The sequence below is a fragment of the Brachypodium distachyon genome, chromosome 3 (assembly GCF_000005505.3).
Source record: "Brachypodium distachyon strain Bd21 chromosome 3, Brachypodium_distachyon_v3.0, whole genome shotgun sequence".
Lineage (NCBI taxonomy): Eukaryota > Viridiplantae > Streptophyta > Magnoliopsida > Poales > Poaceae > Brachypodium > Brachypodium distachyon.
This window is the reverse complement of record NC_016133.3, coordinates 34,228,621-34,248,933: the sequence shown is the minus strand read 5'-3', so window position 1 is coordinate 34,248,933 and position 20,313 is coordinate 34,228,621. Positions and strand designations below refer to the sequence as shown.

General features: G+C 49.0%; 4 protein-coding genes across 5 annotated transcripts; 3 read left to right on the top strand and 1 right to left on the bottom strand.

The window, feature by feature from the left end:
- Positions 1 to 1,311: 1,311 nt before the first annotated feature.
- Positions 1,312 to 5,017, bottom strand: LOC100826778 (probable protein phosphatase 2C 47). 2 transcript variants are annotated; one of them, XM_003574219.4, is made up of 5 exons: positions 4,859 to 5,017; positions 4,198 to 4,381; positions 3,913 to 4,110; positions 2,943 to 3,148; positions 1,312 to 2,190 (listed from the first exon to the last, which is right to left on the bottom strand). In XM_003574219.4, exons 2-5 carry the CDS (start codon positions 4,354 to 4,356, stop codon positions 1,632 to 1,634), a joined length of 1,122 nt encoding a protein of 373 aa, XP_003574267.1. In that variant the 5' UTR covers positions 4,357 to 4,381; positions 4,859 to 5,017; the 3' UTR covers positions 1,312 to 1,631. The 2 variants fall into 2 exon arrangements, with proteins under 2 accessions (XP_003574267.1, XP_014757246.1); XM_014901760.2 differs by having other exon boundaries at positions 3,913 to 4,381; positions 4,859 to 5,016.
- Positions 5,018 to 9,093: 4,076 nt separating this feature from the next.
- On the top strand, positions 9,094 to 13,850 carry LOC100826155 (MLO-like protein 9). The gene is made up of 15 exons (XM_003574218.4): positions 9,094 to 9,597; positions 9,713 to 9,770; positions 9,841 to 10,028; positions 10,186 to 10,302; positions 10,452 to 10,512; positions 10,706 to 10,794; positions 11,244 to 11,318; positions 11,387 to 11,475; positions 11,567 to 11,616; positions 11,771 to 11,811; positions 11,894 to 12,067; positions 12,618 to 12,653; positions 12,741 to 12,808; positions 12,891 to 12,951; positions 13,132 to 13,850. The coding sequence occupies exons 1-15, from the start codon at positions 9,466 to 9,468 to the stop codon at positions 13,576 to 13,578; spliced, it is 1,686 nt and encodes a 561-aa protein (XP_003574266.1). The 5' UTR covers positions 9,094 to 9,465; the 3' UTR covers positions 13,579 to 13,850.
- A 325-nt stretch (positions 13,851 to 14,175) lies between these two features.
- Positions 14,176 to 17,269, top strand: LOC100826464 (putative pentatricopeptide repeat-containing protein At3g25060, mitochondrial). Its single transcript, XM_010236649.3, is given in 2 exon segments — positions 14,176 to 16,069; positions 16,072 to 17,269. Coding segments are annotated over 2 exon segments (2,034 nt in total). The 5' UTR covers positions 14,176 to 14,226; the 3' UTR covers positions 16,263 to 17,269.
- Positions 17,270 to 17,416: 147 nt separating this feature from the next.
- Positions 17,417 to 18,762, top strand: LOC100832050 (probable E3 ubiquitin-protein ligase ATL45). The gene has a single exon (XM_014900990.2). The coding sequence runs from the start codon at positions 17,581 to 17,583 to the stop codon at positions 18,367 to 18,369; it is 789 nt and encodes a 262-aa protein (XP_014756476.1). The 5' UTR covers positions 17,417 to 17,580; the 3' UTR covers positions 18,370 to 18,762.
- The last annotated feature ends 1,551 nt before the right edge of the window (positions 18,763 to 20,313 follow it).

The following is a 20,313-nucleotide window of genomic DNA, read 5'->3' as shown; positions in this document are numbered from 1 at the left end:
CCGAGCGGATCATGCGGCGCATCATGACCTGGGCTCAACAACCTTAGCTGGTTCTCTATGACATGCATCCACCTTTGCTACAGGGCTAGATACAATCTCTGTGTGTACAAGTTACTTAGTATATACTGCTTGGGTGGAGTATTTATATACAGAACCCTGCCTGCATGCATGTAGAGCCATGTGAGCCCCGACTGCGCCCGACCGGACCGAGCACGAACGCAACACAAGCGCCGGTGGCATGCATGCATGCATGCAGATCGGTGAGATGAGATCAGAAGCATGATTGCACGGGAGAAGGGGAACACAGCCCAAAACAGAGGATAAAATCATGATTGCACGAGAGAAGGGGAACGGCCCAAAACAGCGGAACATTTAATAGTACAGAGATGAGGGTCACTGAACTTCCAGGCATCGAGGTTCCTCCTAAGTTACGGTGACCGAAGATTGCGGTCGTTGTGCGAGGAATCATCCATCACCGCATGATGATCGATCAAACAAATGATAAGAGCTATGGCTGGCTGGCTGACGACGGCGAGATCTGTTAACGACGTTGTTGGGTCAATGTTACAATTACCTCGTTTATTTCCGTACAAACTCGATCGACATGGATACAATTTGACTAGAGACAAACTCAAAGCCAACCATTTTGGAAGGGGGAGAGTAACTTACCCTTTTCAAAGCACGGTAGCTAAAGCGAACCTGCAAAACGTTCCAGGGTTCTATACTTCTATCATCGATCTGGTTTGGCAACAAAATATGAGGGGTTTTTTTTTCAGAAACCACGAAATCTTGCCAGGATAAGGCAAGTCAGGACGTTCGGCCGCCAAGTGCGACCCCGAGATGGAGAAATCAATGGGGTTGAAGTTCTAGTTGCAGTAATGGCACAGGATCACCGATCACATGAAGCAGAGGAGGGGAAGCAGTTGGAGAAGAAAATCTTCACAATGCAGATCCAAGTTCAGTCTTCAGTTCCATCAATAAGCTAGTACTCGAATACCGTACTAGTAGTCTAGTACTGCCTCCGTGACTCAAATTTGGCCAAATATGAATATATCTAGGTCTAAAAAACGTCTAAATACATGTAATAGAAAATCACTTGCTACGGGACCAGGGAGTACTATCTTCCCAAGAAATGCATCCAAGATATGTGCATCATTGTCCAGGTAACTTTTAACTGCACTGGCATTATTTAACTTACAATGCTACCACCAGTTTATTAACACTAGTAATACTAATGTCACAGAGCAAGGAACAAGAAGTAGTTCACTTTCTGACAGGGTTACCACCATAAATTTGCACTCATTTAATCCATTTAGACAAGTGGAACTCTAAAGTAGTAGTATTGCTCAAAACTGATCAGCTATTATAACTGTCATTGGTACCAGAATAAGAATGCCGGGCATTGCCCAGTTACATCGCGAACAATCAAACGCTAGCCGGTACAAATAAATCATTGCCTCCGCAAAATGATTAGCCTACACCTCAACAAAATTTAGAACATGATTCTACACGACTTATTCCGGGACCTATAGCTTAGAGAACTGGGCAAAACTTTCAAGGAACAACAACAAATAATAGCAGATCATACAACAAAAAGGTTACCAGGGGGAAGATAAATTACTGTCAAGAGCTCAGGCATTACCATCAAGAGCACCCTTTAGCATATGCAACCCTTCCATCGAAATACTTCTTCTTACCCGGAATCTTGGGACCTCAATTTGAGGGGGTGGATCTGCTGAGAAGCATACAACCACTGCAGTTAGGTTATCGCAAGTGTCTCGTCTGAGCGCTTCCTGAACAAGTTCTCTTGAGCATCTTTCTGGATCGTTGTGAGCCATCAGCTCTTTCCTGACCATCGATACCGCACATTGACTGGTCATCACATCCCAAAGGCCATCACATCCAATTATTAAGAACTCATCTTCCTCGGTGAGTCTAACCTCCTGAAATTCAGGTTCCGCAGTGAGAGGACTTATAGAGCCTTTGGAACCTTTGACGTGCCAATCACCAATTGCCCTTGCTACAGACAGCTGACCATTGAGATAGCCATCAAAGACTATGCCGCCAAGGTTTTCAATCCTGAGCTTTTCACTCTTACAGTTGGGTTTATGGTCTCTCGACAGCTCAACAGCTCGTCCTCGCTTCCCTAATACCGCTCGACAGTCTCCTGCATTTGCTACAAGCAATGTCCTGTAGCATTGAATGAGGTGGATGAGCATATATCATAGGATGCCAATGAACATTAGTACCGTCGTTCCGAGATTTTAAGGCGCCCGCACATTTCGATATTTAATTTTGACCACTAAAACGTGAGTTATGTATGTGCCACAAAAATTGTACGATGAAAAGAAGTTTTATGGCGAATAACTCATATATTGGCTCTCTAATTGATGGTCGAAGTTAAATAAGCATGGACGGCCTATAAACCGAGAAGGAGGGAGTACTAATCTTGCAATGTGTCAACCAATAAAGGCAAGGAGCCCAAGAACAGCTTGGTACAGCAAAGAACGTTGTGTTTGGTTGAGATATTGGGGATTGAAACAATAAATGTGAAGTAGCTGTCAGATATAAAGGACTATAAAGAAAACTAGCCTATATTAATTCACAAATAGGAGGGAATGGTGTCCAATTATTAACAGAAATCATGTTGATGCCTTACAATAGAACACTCGAACTCATCTTGTTTGCAGGGAATTGCAATCAACTCATCTAATCTAACTAAGAATAATACAAGACCTAACTTAAGATGTTTTCTTTTCAACTTCACCAAATTAGCTTGGGTTTTAACTATGGGGGGATTGCAATATTAATACAATACATAGAAAATATCAGTGCAAAGTGGAGAACCATTTCATGTGAAAATAGCATTGACAATCGACTTACTTTTTAGTGTGCCTTATATCACAAAAATAAATATTTGAAGTACTAGCACTAGAATTTACCTGCCAAAAATAAGGGCCGTCAATGCTGTGGTTCCAGAATTGCTGTCAAGAGAATGGGAATCTGCAATCGCGTGATCGGCCTTCACAAAAGCACTTTTGATTGCTTTCTCCATGCTGTTGGGGAAGTGACCATCTTCGATTATGAACTTCAGTATGTTCTTCCGAACAAAACAGACTGCATCCGTACCACCATGACCATCAAACACCTGCAAATGACCACAAGAGAATGAGTCATTAAACATCTGTCATATTATCTAAACTAAAAGTCCACAAAAACTTGCCACGTGAAAAGCACTCAAGAAGAAAACGATACTCCCTCCGATCCATAATGTGTAGCTGATTTAGTACAAAGTTGTACTAAATGACTTTGTACTAAATCAGCGACACTTATTATGGATCGGAGGGAGTACCCTTTATGGGTACAATGGTACAACACACAGTTGTCCTTTTAAGTGAAAAAAATACAGGGGGCAGTTTAGCAATTTGCATGCACATATTTGACATTTCATACCATGCTACAGTACTTATTGTCCACAGAGTTCTTAGTCCTTTCCTTTCCAGCATGATTGCAAAATCATATTTTTGGTTCACAGAGGTTTTCATTGTACTAACAAATAAGAACAGAAAAATCATCTACCTATGGCTCATAATGAGCTGATTCGCCTCAACACAATCATTCCCACAATGACTAATACTCAACCACACTAATATAATCATTTCCACAATCATGGGTCCATAACCCATGTAATCATGCATCCAAGTTGAGCAAATGAACACACCTAGAAGGTATTACCGCGACATCAGTATTACAGATAACAGAAGTCAAAAGTGGCAACATTATGATCTCACACAAATCATAACAGACTAAATCATTGGTGCCATAATGAGAACATGCACTGTTAAGTATTAACGAGAAAAGAACAGCAAAGAATTGCAGGAGCAAAACTTATGGCAAACCAGCCAAACTCACCCCATAGAAAGCACCCGGTGCAGGGATGCCAGGGGTACGCAAGCCGAGGTGCTCGTTGAGGCTGTCGATGCAAACATGCTCGTCCTCCATGTACGATTTTGGCCCGATATTGGCGCAGCTCCCAGACCGGAACACCGGCAGGAAGCCGGGCCGGATGTCCGTGGGTGAGATCAAGCTGAGTGCCCCCGAATCCAGGTCCTGAAAGAAAAAAAAGAAAGAAAAACACCATAATAGTTTGAGGAAATGGCTGGGCAATGAGCTGGAGGGAATAGTCAGCGTGGTTACGAATTCTGTGGAAGCGGCGGCGATGCGGGCGCTGCTGGAGCAGTGGCGGATTGACGTGAGCTGGTGGCGCGGCGGCTTGCGGGCCATGGGGCTGCCGCTGCTGCTGCCGCCGCGGCCGGCGCTACCCGGTGGGGTCTCCGGCTCGACGCCTCCACTCATGATGCCTCGCGGGGTCTTCGCTACTCTGCTCGTGATCAGATACAGCACAGGGAAACGAAATCATTCGAGAGAGGAAGACGCGAGTTTTGCATTGTGTACCCCTCCCTGAAAGAGAGGAATAACTAGAGAACAAAGATTCAGGATTCCGTCGAGAGATTAAAAACAGTCCTTCCGATCGGCCATCAATCAATGGAGCCGTACCGCAGCGAAATCGGGCAAGAAACAGGAGCATCCGTAGCATCAATAACAGGAAAGAAAATTCCCCCAGCCTCCCCGTGCAACGATTTGAGCCGGACACACGGCCCGCACAGGACTACGCCATTCCCGCCGTCCCCGGGACCTGACGAGCAAACCGAACCCCCCCTGCCCCCAGCACCCTACCAAGAAGGATCCGATTTTTCTCCCGGCGACCACCACGAATCCATCGAACGAATTGAAGATGCAAGAGCTTCAGACGATATCAGATCAGAGAGAGAGGAGGAGGAGGCCAAGCAAAGCGTACCACCGGTGAAAAGTCGTCGTCGCCGCCGCACCGCAAGATAAGCCGGGGAAGATGGCCAGAGAGAGAGGGGGAGCTGGTGACGATTGGGGAGAGGAGAGCAGGAGGGCGTGGGGGAGGAGGAGGGGGCTCGTGGCGTGGCGGATTGATTTTGGGGAGGGGGGGGGGGGACGGACGGGGCGGGCGAGGAGGGAGCTGGTTCGTGTGATCCCATCGGCCGCAGCTGTGCACGAGCTGGATGGTGGATGCGGCGTGCTGTGTCCGGTGGGGTGGCCCCCGCCCGCGTGACGGGTCCGCGGGGCCCGAGGCCCGGCCTATGCCCGCCCTCTGGGTCCGGTGCGGTGCGGCTGCGGTGTGCGATCCGTGTCACTGTCGGGTCCTCTCGTCCGTCCGTCCGTCCCTGCCCTTTTTGTGCGTGCTTCTTTGCTGCTTGGACCTTTCCTCCCCTTTCGTGCCGTCTTAGATTTTTTTTTTCCTGTCTGTGTGTACTCCCAATGATTTTTCTCATCGGAATCGGGGATCTGATGACATCGTGATGCTGATTCGCCCTTTTTTTATTATTTTCTTTCATGCACGGCTTGCTACGCCAATGTAACTGCATTTTCACATACTGTACACACAACCTGCTCGCGTCAGACTGTAGAGGGGACAATTTGCTGGAAAATCTTGATAAGCGCATCTACATACTAGTTTACTCCTAACTTATGAATAGGCAGAAACCAGTGATATGGACAAGGGATATAGTGGATTGTCTGTTTATGAAGAACATGTCCGTGCTCGCTCACGCCTTCCCCTAACCAGAGCTCCCCCTGCATATGCGCGAGAGAGGATCGATATGAAATGAGACGGCATCTAGCTAGTGCATCCAAGCCGTTCCCCTACTGATTCCAGCTTGAATCTCACAAAGATGCCGTAACGTCACCGGTGTATTTTTTTTTGCAAAAATTAGGAGTATACGCGGAAGTAATCAGATCGAGACTCGAGAGTGGAAGCAACGGCACGCTATTATGTTGTTCTGTTGCACTTCAAAATTCAAATTACCACCTGTCACAGGATGCACCGACGCGGTGCCGATCTGTAAAAACGCTGGAGTTAGCTAGCAGCAGCCAAAATGAATAGGTTGTTTAAATCTACGGGCTCCGTGGAGGACTGGTCCCTCCCTAGCTTGCGTTTCACGGCCCTCGCCGTGGAAAGGGACGGATCCCATGTCGGTACGGGCCGGTTTGATGGCGACGTGAACGGGACTGGAGGCCGCTAATTACATACGGTAGCTCCTGGACTGGAGGGGTGCACGTACTGGCTCGTGAAAAGCGTGATCCATATCCCATGATGATGGCCGGCTGGCCAAATAAGGCGGCGGCGACGTCGTCATGCATCCACTGGCTAGGCTAGTGAACCAACGGCGTGTTTATCTCTCAAGAATGTTTATCGCTTTCTTTTCACCTGCGCCCCTCTCGTCGAAGTAATTAAGCTTCGATCACCGGAACGATCGGTACTTAGGAGTACGTGGTAGTATGATCCATGCAGATGCAGGATCCACAGGAGAAAGTGGGGCAAGTGCAGTGCTCTGAATCTGGCTGATGTGACCAAGAGGGGAAAAAGTCTTGGTTCTCATTGGGAAAGAAAATGGTTCAAGTGTTGTTTACGGTGACTAGAGGCCGACATGGTGGAAGTGGCGGGGTGTCCGACTCGAACTGGTTCAATCTTTAACTATAATTTAACGACTTGCTTTTAGGAAACCCTACTGGTAGCAGTACTAGCATTTAACAAGTCTCAATCGCCGACCTAACCAACTGGGAAAAGAGCTAAACCTGAAGCACTAGTTTTTTGTTCACCTTTTCTTTTCCAGACGAAGATAAAAATCTATGCAGCATTCTTCTCACGCGATGTAAACAAGAATTGTGCGACCAATAGATGCTCGATAGATCACACAACAACCATTCGTAACATCTTTTTTCTTCGAGACTCACGTAGTGGTTTTGTTCTTAATTCAAAACACAATAAACTTGAGGAAGGGGAGGGAGAGGTTGTCAAAAAGAAATAAAACTTGAGGGAAGGGAGAGTGGAGGGAGAGGCTGTAAAAAAATGAGGGGAGGGAAAGCTCATCGAGCTCAAGTACCGGACGAGCGAAAGCTCCGTGAAGCCAAATCGGCCCATCCCAAGGTCTCAAACAAAAAAAAACGTAATATCCCATCCTAGGCGCTCAGCCCCGCCGGCCAAGCAGCAGAAGAAGAAGCCCTTAAGGAAACTCCAACGGCCCATGAAGCCTGCTTGCCACCGCTTGATGCTAATACGAATAGCCCAAGCCCGAGAGAGAAAGGCCGAGCGCACACACCAGACGAATACCGGCCCACTGGACACACCCGCTCGGCGGGCCGCACCATCCCTCTCCGTGTCTTCCTGGCTGCCTCGCGGCACGCGCTCCGCCGGCCGTGTCTACCGACTCCGTGCGCGCCGGTGCTCGTCGTCAGGTCGCGGGGATCGAAGACGAAGACGGTCGCAGACTCTCATCACAAATCATAGTATGTCCCCGAGAAATCAAGCCGCGGATTGCCGACACGAATCGTCGTTGCCGACTTGATGCTGCACGTTCGATTGATTTTGGATGTTCAGTATTCAAGTGTGAGTGCAGTGGTTGCGGTTGCAGCTGCACTGCATCCGACGATGAACCTGTCGTTTGCGACCGCCTCGGGTACTGTAGCAGAAGAGCAGCGCACGGCGGGTGGACACCGACCCGGCGACTTCTCTGACAACGGTCGTGGCAAGGTTTCCGCGCTGGTCGGGCTTTGGTTTTCCGGGCTTGTTTGGGCTGTATACGAATTAGAAAACATAGTACTGACTGGGTCGTGGCCTCCTGGGAACGGGACGGCCGCATTGCCTGGCTGCTTCCATTTTCTTCTTCTTCCAGCGCGACGATGACGATCGTCGCCTCTTTTCCCCTTTGAGCTCGATGCTTTCGGAAATCGCCCTTGATTAAGGAGCGCTACGTTCTCTGTCCTTTTGTTCGCAGTTAACTACTCCTGCTCTTCTAGGGATGTAGCAGGAGGAGTACTCGATGACCTACGGCTACCCTGTAAGGCTGTAACTTTCACTCTCAAAACTTTAGCAGGCTCTTGATAGCTAGTAGACGTGTTCTAACTTGGGATTAAAACCAAAGCATGATAACTGCACGTCTTGATGTCAATTTTGTAGTGATTGTCATTTTGAGCCCTGCCCACCATACACCACCTAGAACACTGTTTAGACTGGGCCTTACACTACTCATTAATTTCCGGGTTGCCGATGTCAATTGTCACCATTATCTTTAGCCCGTATTCTACGACTCATCATGCATCCTCTAAGCCGTAATGCCGACAAACTTAGCGGTGGGGCGACGTGACCCCTAATTCTCGGACCTGTTTGTCCTGTCTTAATTAACTTCGCCAATACAGATGAACTGATACCGTGTCTCGCTTTAGAAACAAATAAAATGAACTCCGAATTAAGGGCTCATGCATGATTGCATTTGCGAAACACAATCTCGCTGAATCGCTCATCACATGGTCGGCTGCACAGCTGCAAGTGAAATCGACTAGTGAGTCGTGACATCGATGGGCACAGGATCCGTTCGAGACATCATCATGCATAATGTATAGTATGGCATGTGCTGGCTACGCCTACGCTGCCGTCGACTAAACACGCATCCGACTTCCGGCCGGGGCAGCTGCGTGATACGGGCGATATCCTGATCACGGGGTAGACCGGTAGATGGATCATGGAGCGGAGCCGTGTGTGGGCGACATCAATGTTTCGCGCGCAGGCCAGCATTGATGGGTATCTCCGTTTGGAACATGCCGGCCACGTACCAAAACTGCTTTCCCGGAGAGACAGACAGTTCGGGTAAAGAGTAAATTCAGTGGACTGCCTTTCTTGGGTCTACTGTCAAAACTCTATCAAAAAAGAAAGAGAGTGCTCAGTTGTCGTGCGTGCTGGCAGTGGAAATTTGTGGAACCAATGTCCAATAGCTAGTGTATAGTTTTTATTTTAATGGAGTTATTATTCGCACGAAGGAGTACTAGTTTTCTAATCGAGGACGACAGAGCAATCAGAGACAATCAATCCTTGTATTTTTTGGAGGCGGGAAAAGAGAAAGATTTCGTATGGGCCCCTAGCTCCCTGCGCTCGTGGAGGCAAGAACCAGAGTCTGTGAACAGATATAAAGAATTCAGTAATTGAGATGAGCTGTGTTTTCGTGTTTTGAAACCGAGTAATAAGTTGTGTACTGCACACCACAACAATTTCGTCAGTTTCAGTTTTCCTGTCAGGTCCTACAAAATATTCACCGGGTCAAAAAGGCTGGAGATCTGAAAGAGGTCTGAAAATACATTTGCCTGCTGACTAGGTTTCCTCTCGAAGCCTTTGCTTTCTGACGGTGGTCGTTTGAACTTTTGCCCCTCACATAAAAAACGCACCTTCTCTTGACTCTTGTCCTTGCCGAAGTTATATCAGTGTAGCGGCCGCCGTCCCCCCATCTGCTCTGCCACTGCCAGTAACACGCTTCACTGCAGGACCATTAACGCCGCCTGCAAGCACAGCCGCCGGACCCGGAAGAGATCGACGAAGGCGGAGAGATGGGCGGCGGCGAAGGCGGGGATGGGACGCGAGCGCTGGACCAGACGCCGACGTGGGCCGTGGCCGCCGTCTGCGCCGTCATCGTCGCCGCCTCCATCCTCCTCGAGGGCATCCTCCACCACCTCGGCCAGGTAAGTCGATCCCCCCCTCCTTCTTGCAGCAGTACCACTCTTTTCTTGGGACATTTTCGCTCACCATTGTTTGGGTTGGGCCGGGCGTGCTGGTGCGTTGCGGCGTTGCCTGCAGTGGTTCAGTAAGAGGAAGAAGAAGGCGCTGTTCGACGCCCTGGAGAAGGTTAAATCCGGTATAACTCCTGCCGCGCATAAGAGTCTCTTTGGAGGAAGAGGAATGTCTGACGGGTTTACCATGTGCAGAGCTCATGACTCTGGGGTTCATCTCGCTGCTGCTGACTGTCACGGCGAGGTACATATCGCGCATCTGCATCCCGGAGGGAGCCGCGGACACCATGCTGCCCTGCCCGAAGATTTCGCGGCATGGAGAGCAGAAAGGACACGGCCGACGGCACCTGTCTGAAGAACCGAACAACTTCTCATGCCCCAAAGTGAGTAACTACTGCGTCTTTTACACATTCTTCACTTCAGCAGCAAGATTTTATCTCACGTTGATGCCTGTTTTTTGAGGGTCAAGGTAACACTCAAATTGTCTTCAGAAATGTCTTCAAAATGTTTGCTTACGTATGGAGTTCAATGCCGTTTCAGGGTATGGTATCGCTTGTTTCTGCCGATGGTCTACACCAGCTGCATATCTTTGTGTTTTTCTTGGCCCTCTTCCATGTGGCGTTCAGTGCTATTACAATGTCCCTGGGTAGAGCAAAGGTACGTAATATCAATTTCCCAAGTCTCCATACAGATACATGTTGCCTTTCCTAACTACCAAAAGCAGACAATGATTTCATACTTTATACTACTGGTTACTGTGTGAAGAAGGGTACAAGCTTGAATTCATTCTGAAATTTTCTATGCAGACGCGTATATGGAAGGAGTGGGAAAAGGATACTTGCTCCCTTACCTATGAATTTTCATCTGGTGATGTCTTTGTTGATTAGATATTGTTTCATATGCTTTAAGTGAAATGCATAATATACAATGTTTGGTTCTTATCTTGTTATGCTAGAAGTAGATTCCATGGTCCACATAGGAAATAAAATAAGAACAACCTGAAGGTTGTAACTTTTAAATATGTTGATTTCAAATCTGATGTCATATTTTACTTTTCCAGATCCGTCAAAGTTCAGGCTTACTCATCAGACATCTTTTGTGCGGCAGCATGCAAGCTGTTGGAGCAAAAGCACAATTATGCTCTATTTTGTAAGTTGTCTCATGGCTCAAGTAACATAATATTTCATTTTTTTTCGAAGTAAACTGCAGATTTAAGTTTTTCTTAGATCAGTCTATCCTATGGCATACAATTCCAAGCTTTGAATCTATCAGGCCCAGACATTGTTCCTGCTTACCATTCACATTTCTACTAAATATCAGATAGCGGATTACTACTTACCATTTTGCATATGTACTGAATAAGTTAATATCAAATATCAATTACTACTTACCATTCTACATTTGTATAATAAAATTACTAAAAGGAGCCCAATGGTTCTGCAAGATTTACAAGAAATTTTTAATAATATAAACGCATTCTACAACCTAAAGGTCTTAAACTGGTATAAATAAAGTGTAAAGCGTCCTCATGATTTTTTCTACATAATATTCTAGAAATGCTTTAGCTCAAGAGCTTTCTATGCTTTGATTTTATACAGGTGAGCTTCTTTAGGCAGTTTTTCAGATCCGTTCGCAGGACAGACTATATGACTTTGCGGCATGGATTTATTTCTGTGAGTAGCTGCATATCTACCTGTAATTTTCTGTTATTAGTTTACACTGCTGATAAACCTTTGTATAGGCTCATTTATCCCCAGGGACTAGGTTCAATTTTCGAAAGTACATCAAGAGGTCTTTGGAGGATGATTTCAAGACAGTTGTTGGAATTAGGTAACTGAATGCCTTTGAAGTTGGATCATCCTTGCTTTATCTTCGTAATAACTGAATGACTCATCTGTATCATCTTTTTTATTATTATTAGTCCACCTTTATGGGCTTCTGCTCTGGCTGTCATGCTCTTCAATGTTCACGGTGAGTTATAATCATTCTTGGAGATTTTTTGAGGAAAATTCCTTTCTTGGAATTCTTGTGCCATTTGGCAGGATATAATTTCTAGGACACAGGGTTATGTGGGATGCTTTCTGTGAAATTATATTACTTTTGATTCTGACTATCCATTCTCCAGGATGGCACAACTTGTTCTGGTTCTCCACAATTCCCCTTGTAGTAAGTTCTACTATTCTACTTATTTTCGTAACATGTTTAAATTCATGGTGCTAAGTTGATAACCATGCTTTCGTATATGCAGGTGATTTTAGCTGTTGGAACAAAGCTTCAGGCTATAATTGCAAGGATGGCTGTTGAAATTACAGAGAGGCATACAGTCATTCAAGGAATGCCAGTGGTGAAACTCAGTGACGAACATTTCTGGTTCGGAAAACCTCATATGGTGCTTCATCTTATCCATTTTGCATTATTCCAGGTCAGTAAAGGGCCATTTTGCAGCTGTAGCTGCTGCTGCTGTGGTCTTTATTTTTTTCTTTATTTCATTTCTTTTGCTTTGGTATTGTGGTTCTATCGTATCATAGGTTTTTCCTTGCTTTGCTAGCTTCTGTTTCTTTGTTCAGTTTTGTTGCCGCTGTATACTTCGTGCCTTCTTGGCATGCTTCTAATACAAAATGACATCATTTAGATCCATGTTTGAGAAGAAGAGAAAATAGAGTAAAGGGCCAGGCAAAGGGCCCTTATTGATAAGACTGGGTAAGAATAATGCATGTTTGACAAGAAGAGAAAAGAGAGTAAAGGGCCAGGCAAAGGGCCCTTATTGACAAGACTGGGTAACAATAAATATCTGGATAAAATTGAGCTTGAACTCACATGGTTACCAGGAAAGATAACAGTTGTAGCTAGAAAAAAAGTAGTTGTTTCATTGTCACATAATGGCTCAATCCCAAGCCATCTGCATGCACTTGAAAATTGAATTTGAAGAGCAAATCTACAAAAGTTTTAATAGCTGTCCTCTCTTCTTGCAGAATGCATTTGAAATCACCTACTTCTTCTGGATTTGGGTAAGACTACTTTTGACATTTCGAAGCATCTTCGATGGTATGCTCTGTCAATACTCTGCTGATGATAACTGATAACTCTTGGCGCAGTATGAATTCGGGTTGAGGTCCTGCTTCCATGACAACTTTGAGCTTATCATTGCAAGAGTCTGCCTTGGGTGAGCACAGTACCAAATACTCCTCAAAACATTTTCTACTGCGCCAACTACTAACAATTACTGTTCCAACTCATATATGCAGGGCTATAGTCCAGTTTGTCTGCAGCTATATCACACTTCCACTCCATGCCCTTGTATCTCAGGTACCGATTCACATCTTTTGTTCAGTAAAACAGCAACTATCCAACTTTTTTTTTTGGGAAATGCAACTATCCAACTTCACTCTACTGACACTACACGTCTTCACTTTGATCATCGAACTGTCAACGCAATTTGTTCATAAATCCGAAGTCTAACTTAACCTGCAAACGATGATTCTCCAGATGGGATCGCAGATGAAGCGAACAATCTTCGACGAGCAGACGGCGAAGGCCCTGAAGAAATGGCACAAGGCGGTGGTGAAGAAGAAGCAACAACAGCAGAAGGAGTCATCACATTCACACGAACCCTCAGAGACGCACAGCACGGGCGCATCCGAGGTGAGCCACCAGTTCGTTGAGGTGGTGCCAGTGTCCGTGCACCGGCACCTCCACCGTTACAAGACCATAGCTCACGTCGGTGGCGCCACAACGAGGGCATTCTCAGACTCCGACTACTCCGACACGGACGCCGAGGCGACACAGACGAGGTACCTGATCCCGCCAACGAAGCAGCGGAGCCTGGACTCGGAGGTGCGCGTGGATGTGGAGGTTGCGGGAACGGCTACGGAGCACCATGACAGCTTCTCCTTCCAGAGGCTGCCGCCTGCTCAGAAATCGCCGGATAAATGATCAAACGACATCGGTGGTGCTTAGTGTTAGTTAGCACTAACTGGAGTATATGAGAATGTGTTTTAGATTAGAAGATCAGTCAGTAGGGAACTTCAGAAGGTCGAACAAAACGCATGTTTTGACCATTGACTCAGGTGCCTTCTGGAGCAAGGGGAAGTCACAGGAATTTTCCACGAAATAGCTCCGTTCGTCGATTAGGGTAAGTAATTTTACGCCCTGTAGGCGTGCAGCAATTCTTAGTTCCATCCCCTCTAAGCAAAGTTTCTTCGTGAGTCGATTTAGGATCTGTGCATTTGGGTGAAAAACGTGAAATCTCTTGGCGTAAAAGCAAGATCAAGACCCCTTTACACAGGTCGACGCAAGTTCTAGATTCTAGATTCTAGGTAGCATTCCCGTCCGTTATGCGAAAATAAATTGACAGCAATCCCACCGTTGCGCAACTTGTTAGGAGGTCACATTATCGGTGCAATTGATGGCTGGAGGTCTGAGGAGCGCTGGAAGTAAGCTGGGAAAGGTTCAAAGTCGGAGAACGAGAGGCCAGGATGACCGTTATATCAGGATTTTACGAGCATGTGGAGAATAGAGTTTGCGTCGCATCAAACGGTTTCCCTTATATGGTGTTTCTCGTTCCAAAATGCCAATGTGCCCATGCCCATGGGCCTGCCCGCCTTCCTCGACGATCCGCCCCGCCTCCGCCGCCTGCTCTTCTCCTGCGCCACGCTCCGCACACTCACCCGCCTCCACGCCCTCCTCATCGTCTCCTCCTCCGACCACCATATCCTCTCCTCCGTCCTCGCCACCGCGTACGTCCGCGCCGGCGACCTCGCCGCCGCCGAGTCCACTGTCGCCGCCGCTCCCGCGTCCCCCTCCTCCATCACCGCCTGGAACGCCCTCCTGTCCGCGCACAACCGCGGTGGATCCCACGACGCGGCGCTCCGCGTCTTCCGGGCCCTCCCGCCCGCCGCGCGCCCCGACAGCACCACCTTCACGCTCGCGCTCTCCGCGTGCGCGCGCCTCGGGGATCTCGCCGCCGGTGAGGTCGTCAGGGAGCGCGCGTACGGGGCCGGGTACAGGAGAGACATCTTCGTGTGCTCGTCGCTGCTCAACCTCTACGCCAAATGGGGCGCCATGGGCGATGCCGTCAAGTTGTTCGACCAAATGCCGAGGAGGGACCGCGTCACTTGGAGCACGATGATCGCTGGGTTCGTGAACGCGGGACAGCCGGTCGAGGCGATTGAAATGTTCAGGAGGATGAGGGAGGATGGCCTTGAGGGAGATGAGGTGGTTATGGTTGGGATTTTACAGGCGTGCACAACGACTGGGGATGTCCGAATGGGTGGCTCGGTTCATGGGTACTTGCTGCGGCATTGTATGCCCATGGATGTTGTCATATCGACAAGCCTTGTTGATATGTATGCGAAGAATGGACTGTTTGATGTGGCCTGCCGGGTGTTTCAGCTGATGGCATACAGGAATGATGTGTCGTGGGCCGCTCTGATCTCACAGTTTGCACAGAACGGTCATGCGGACGAGGCACTTGGTTTGTTCAGAGAGATGCAGGTGTCTGGTGTTCGACCTAATTCAGGGGCAGTTGTTAGTGCACTGCTAGCTTGTTCGGATATTGGATTCTTGAAGCTAGGTAAGTCAATGCATGGTTTCATCTTGAGGAGGCTTGAGCTTGATTGTATTGTGAGCACAGCAGTCATTGATATGTACTCAAAATGCGGATCCCTAGCAAGTGCGCAGACGCTTTTCAATAGGGTCAGCTCTAGAGACTTGATTTTGTGGAATGCAATGATCGCATGCTGTGGTACACATGGACGAGGTCGTGATGCCCTCGCTTTGTTCAAAGAAATGGACGGAAACAAAGTAACGCCTGATCATGCCACATTTGCTTCTCTTTTGTCGGCTCTCAGCCACTCCGGTCTAGTAGAAGAAGGCAAATTCTGGTTTGATTGCATGGTTAATGAATATGGAATTGAACCCGCTGAGAAACATTTGGTCTGTATAGTGGATCTTTTAGCCCGCTCTGGTCTTGTTGAAGAGGCGAATGACTTGCTCACATCAATGCACACAGAACCAACCATTGCAAGTTTGGTCGCACTACTTTCAGGCTGTTTGAATAACAAGGAGCTGGAGCTTGGAGAGAGTACAGCAGAAAAGATCCTTGAATTGCAACCAAAGGATGTTGGCATCCTTGCCTTGGTCTCAAACCTTTACGCCGCTGCCAAGAACTGGGACAAGGTCAGGGAAGTGCGGAAGCTAATGAAGGACCATGGCAGTAAGAAGGTGCCCGGGTGTAGCTCGATACAGATATATGGAGCGCTGCATAAATTCGTGATGGAAGATCAGAGCCACCCTCAGCACAAACAGATTCTACAAATGGTCTCGAAGCTTGATTCCGAGATGAGGAAGAGGGGCTACGTACCGAAGACGGAGTTTGTGTACCACGACCTCGAGGAAGGAATCAAGGAGCAGCTCCTCAGCCGCCACAGGCCTTCGGTCTGCTGAACACGAGTCCGGGAACGAGGCTCGTAGTCATAAAGAACCTCCGGGTGTGTGGCGACTGCCACGACGCCATCAAGCTCATCTCGGAGATCGCAGACAGGGAGATCGTGGTGCGCGATGCCAAGCGCTTCCACCATTTCAAAGACGGTGCTTGCTCCTGCGGCGATTGCTGGTGAAGCGTGTGGTAGGAGACTACCTGTCCAGAGTCCAGTAGTCCACCTCTCTATCCTTGGTCCTGCGGACTGACGAAGTTGACGAGGACCAGCGTGGGTGCATAGCAGAGTACCAGTTCCGGTTGTCTTGTGCAAACAAACACACTGATTTTATCTCAAGCAATCTTATCTGATTTGATGACACAGAATTCAAAAAGGATGGACAGAATAACTGTGGAGACATTTCTCGTCATCAGCGAAAGTACAAGTGTTGCCTTACTACAGGTTCACAAAAGATTTCACATACTCCTCGTGTCCGCGTCATTCTCAGCTCCTGTTTCTTTGTTTATTGCCTGTTGAATCGTGACAGAGTCGCAGCCGACCACAACTCTGCGGGCGTGACACAGCGGTCGAGGCCGTTCAGCTAGGACTGCAACGCCACGACTCTACCACCAGCAGCATCGCCGTCGAGAGATCACAAGAAATGCCACGCGCGTCGAATCGCGTCTTTGGGGGACGTCGCCGTCCTCGCGGCCGCGGGGGTCTTCTGCCGCGGGCCGGCCGGGAAAGAGACCCGAGAATAAGCGTGGCAAAGGTTGCTTTGATTTTGCTTTGCTTTTCCCGTGGCGTCGTCGTGATGGATCGCTGAGAATCCGGGGGACGTGAGTCTGTGGTCCAGATAACGCTGGACTTGCTTTCCTGGGCGCTGGGGGTGGTTGAGGTCTAGGGAGTTGGGAGGACGCTTGCTTCTGAAGCAGGAAGACCCGACCTGCCCCATGTGGCCGTGCCGCTCTGGCTGGAGGCTGGACTCGGCGAGGCGACTTGAACTATTGCCAGTTTGGCAGCTGCTGTTCATGATTGGCAAATTTGAGCCCGGTTTCGGTTTAGGCAGGTTTCTTCCTCGTCGTTGACTCGCTGCTGGTGAGTGGAAAGAGAGTCCGTCCGGCCTCTTGCACGACGTTTAGCACAATTAAACATTTGATGTACTAGCATACTTTTGCTTAAAGTTCAATCCTAATTGGGTCGAAAAATCAGTTGGTATATCCATACAAATTTAATTTATAGTAATCCATAATTTGTAAGCAAAAATATCTTTTCTGGTGGATCCACATGTGCTTTGCTTAATGGGGGGATGTTCCAGCCGAGACCCGCCCGCCCAACCCGCGGGAAAAAATTGGCACGGCACGAGAGCTTTCGTTTCGCTAGGACGCATTACCAATCCACACAACCTGACAATACTGCCACCAGCTGCCTCTCGCCACCACTCCATCGATTCAATTCTCGCGGAAAAGGCCTCCTCAACCACCACCCCGGGGGCGGGACCGACGAGGTGGTCTCCGCGATGCTCCCGTCGCGGCGCCTCCTGCAGCAGAACACCGGCAACCCCGGCCGCATCCCGGGCATCCCCGCGGCCGACCCCCCCGCAGGCGTCAGCTCCGATGTCGTTGTCATCCTCGCCGCGCTCCTCTGCGCGCTCATCTGCGTCGTCGGCCTCGCCGCCGTCGCCCGCTGCGCCCGCTCCCGCCGCAACTCCACCACTGGCGACAACGCCTCCTACCCGTCCGAAAGCCCGGCCCACGCCGCGGCGGGCTCGGGCGGCGGGACGCACGGCGGCTCTACCGCCAGCGTGACGACGACAACGACGACGACGAGCACCGCCAGCAGCAAGGGGCTGAAGAAGAAGGCGCTCAAGGCGCTGCCGAAGCTGGCGTACGCGGACGCGGTGGCCGCGGCGGCGGCGGCCAGGGGCGCCCTCCCCGCGGCGGGGGACGACGACGACGACGACGAAGAGGGGAGGAAGAAGAAGGCGGAGGAGATCCTGTCCGAGTGCGCCATCTGCCTGTCGGAATTCGGCGAGCGGGAGGAGGTGCGCGTGATGCCGCAGTGCGGCCACGGCTTCCACGTCGCCTGCGTCGACGCCTGGCTCCGATCCAACTCGTCCTGCCCCTCCTGCCGCCGCCCCATCGTGCTCCACGACCCCACGCCGCCGCCCAAGCGCTGCCGCAAGTGCGAGGACATCATCCTCGACGCCGTCGTCGCCGCCTCCGCCTCGTCCTCCTCGTCATCCGCCGTCGTCAGCAGCCACCGCGGCCACCACGGCGGCCACGGCGGCGGGGGATTCTTGCCGTAGTGGTGGTGGTAGCAGAGAGGCCGCGTGTGTCGCTGGCAGGTGGGGCCAGGTCGGTGCGAGTAGTTGAGCTGCTCCTTTCTGCCGCTGGCTCACATGTCAGTAGTACTGCTGCAGTAAAGAAATGGAACGCGGAATAATTTAGAGCTGCGAAATGAAGTGTCATTCTTTTCTGCACCTTTTCTTTTTTGGGTCCTGCACTTCTGCTCCAATCTCTGTGGACGTGGGGGACATGACAGCTTGTTGTAAAAACATTTTGTACAAAGCGTGGCCTTGTGTAAAAGCTTATTTGTACTTCCATAGTGCCATTACTAGTGCATAGTTTGCTCACAAGAGGTAAAACAATATTTTAGATGTGCGGCCTGGTCAAATGAGAGCAAAAAGAAATGGATGTATCGAGATGGTTTCCATCCTATTTGTTGCTTTGATGATCCAGTGGGTGCCTTTACTAATCCTGTTTGTTCATTTGCTAATTCAGCGGCTGAGGTGGTGACGTGTGGACCCAATTGATCTTTGGGCCTCCAAAAGTATGCAACTCATCTCTGGAGGCCTCTTTGTGTTAGAAATATATATATTATCACGGCAATCCAAATTAATTGACGTGTTTTACTGTCTAGATCCGCATCGTTCCCTCCTTTTTTTTTTCTTACATCATCGTGGAGCTCTTTTCCTTTCTCGACCGCATGAAGGGCATGGCTCTTCGCGCGAAAGCCCTAGCTTTAGAATGCTAGAGCAGGTGATGATGGTGTATCTTCTTTTCCGGGAGCCCATCCGAAAAGAACCTCAAAGTTAAGCGTGCGTTGCCGAGAGCAATTTGAGGATGGATGGCCGACCGGGAAGTTTCTCCCAGGAGCGCATGAGTGAGGACAAATTGTGCTGAAAAGACATGTGTTAGTCTGTGAGGCCTGCTCTTCCATAGAGGTGACGACTTCTTCTCTTAGTGGTAGGAGGTTGGCTTGTTGGGTGGGGAGGATTTCGCGTGGGTTTGTGTGATTCCAGTTAGCGTGTTTTGTGGCGTTTGCCGCACAGTTCACGACACCTAGTTATTTCGGGTCTTGATCGAGTTTGGCTATGCCTGTATCAGTCTATGCATGATTACGAAAATTAATCGTGCTAATGCCAGTTTTTTTTTTCTTGACCAGGCGAGCCAACACTTTTTTCTTAATTAATGGAATGGGCAAAACTTTTGCGTGAAAAAAGAAGAAGCGTACACTTTGCTTCGACAAAGCACAAATTCAACTTATAAAATGCCACGGACGTCATTATGGCGTTATGTGGAGGACAGCATTCGACTGTGCTAGAGCGCTAGGCCGAATAGCGTTGGTACGTGCCACGGGACGTCCCTGGTCCTGGAATCAGATTAGGGAGATCGATGTGTGAAGTAGGGCTGACGGGGTGTCTGTTTCGACGTTAGGTCACCGGGGATGATCGTCGAGAAAAGCGTGGGAGCGCGAGGTTTTTGTCTTCCCGTTGATTGGATGGAAGCATCAAGGACAGTGCTAAAGCAATTCGTACGGTCCTTCTTTCAGAACTGTAAACAGTCGTGCGAAGAAGTATGTATCATCAGTAAATGAGTTAGCAAGAAAGGTCCATGACTAGTCGTGAGAAAACTGAACACATTTTCTCCGAGAGATTAATTGATTCTCCGATTGGACGGCCCACGACGCTTCAGCCAGTTTCATAGCCAAACCTCCCGGTGCACCCAGTGGCATATGCACCAACGGTGTTGGCCGCACACCTGTCCATCTACTTTTTCTAATCTCTGTACCCCTCTGTTAATTACTTCTGCCCACTTAGATCCCATCCCCATGCTGCCTCATCTCTCTCTCCATCCCCATGCTGCCTCATATCTCTCTCTCGCCAGGGCTGGTGGTAGAGGTTGCCGGAGAGGATCTGGGGGCGGTCGAAGAGGTGGAGAAGCCGGCCATGCAGCCCTGGTACACGGGC

Coding starts and splice junctions, on each gene's coding strand:
- LOC100826778 (XM_014901760.2), bottom strand. CDS start 4,356: ATGAGTGGAGGCGTCGAGCCGGAGACCCCACCGGGTAGCGCCGGCCGC. Junction 3,149..3,912: donor CACCGGGTGCTTTCTATGGG/GTGAGTTTGGCT, acceptor GGTCATTTGCAG/GTGTTTGATGGTCATGGTGG. Junction 2,191..2,942: donor ACGGCCCTTATTTTTGGCAG/GTAAATTCTAGT, acceptor TCAATGCTACAG/GACATTGCTTGTAGCAAATG.
- LOC100826155 (XM_003574218.4), top strand. CDS start 9,466: ATGGGCGGCGGCGAAGGCGGGGATGGGACGCGAGCGCTGGACCAGACG. Junction 10,795..11,243: donor GCACAATTATGCTCTATTTT/GTAAGTTGTCTC, acceptor GATTTTATACAG/GTGAGCTTCTTTAGGCAGTT. Junction 12,952..13,131: donor TCCATGCCCTTGTATCTCAG/GTACCGATTCAC, acceptor ATGATTCTCCAG/ATGGGATCGCAGATGAAGCG.
- LOC100832050 (XM_014900990.2), top strand. CDS start 17,581: ATGCTCCCGTCGCGGCGCCTCCTGCAGCAGAACACCGGCAACCCCGGC.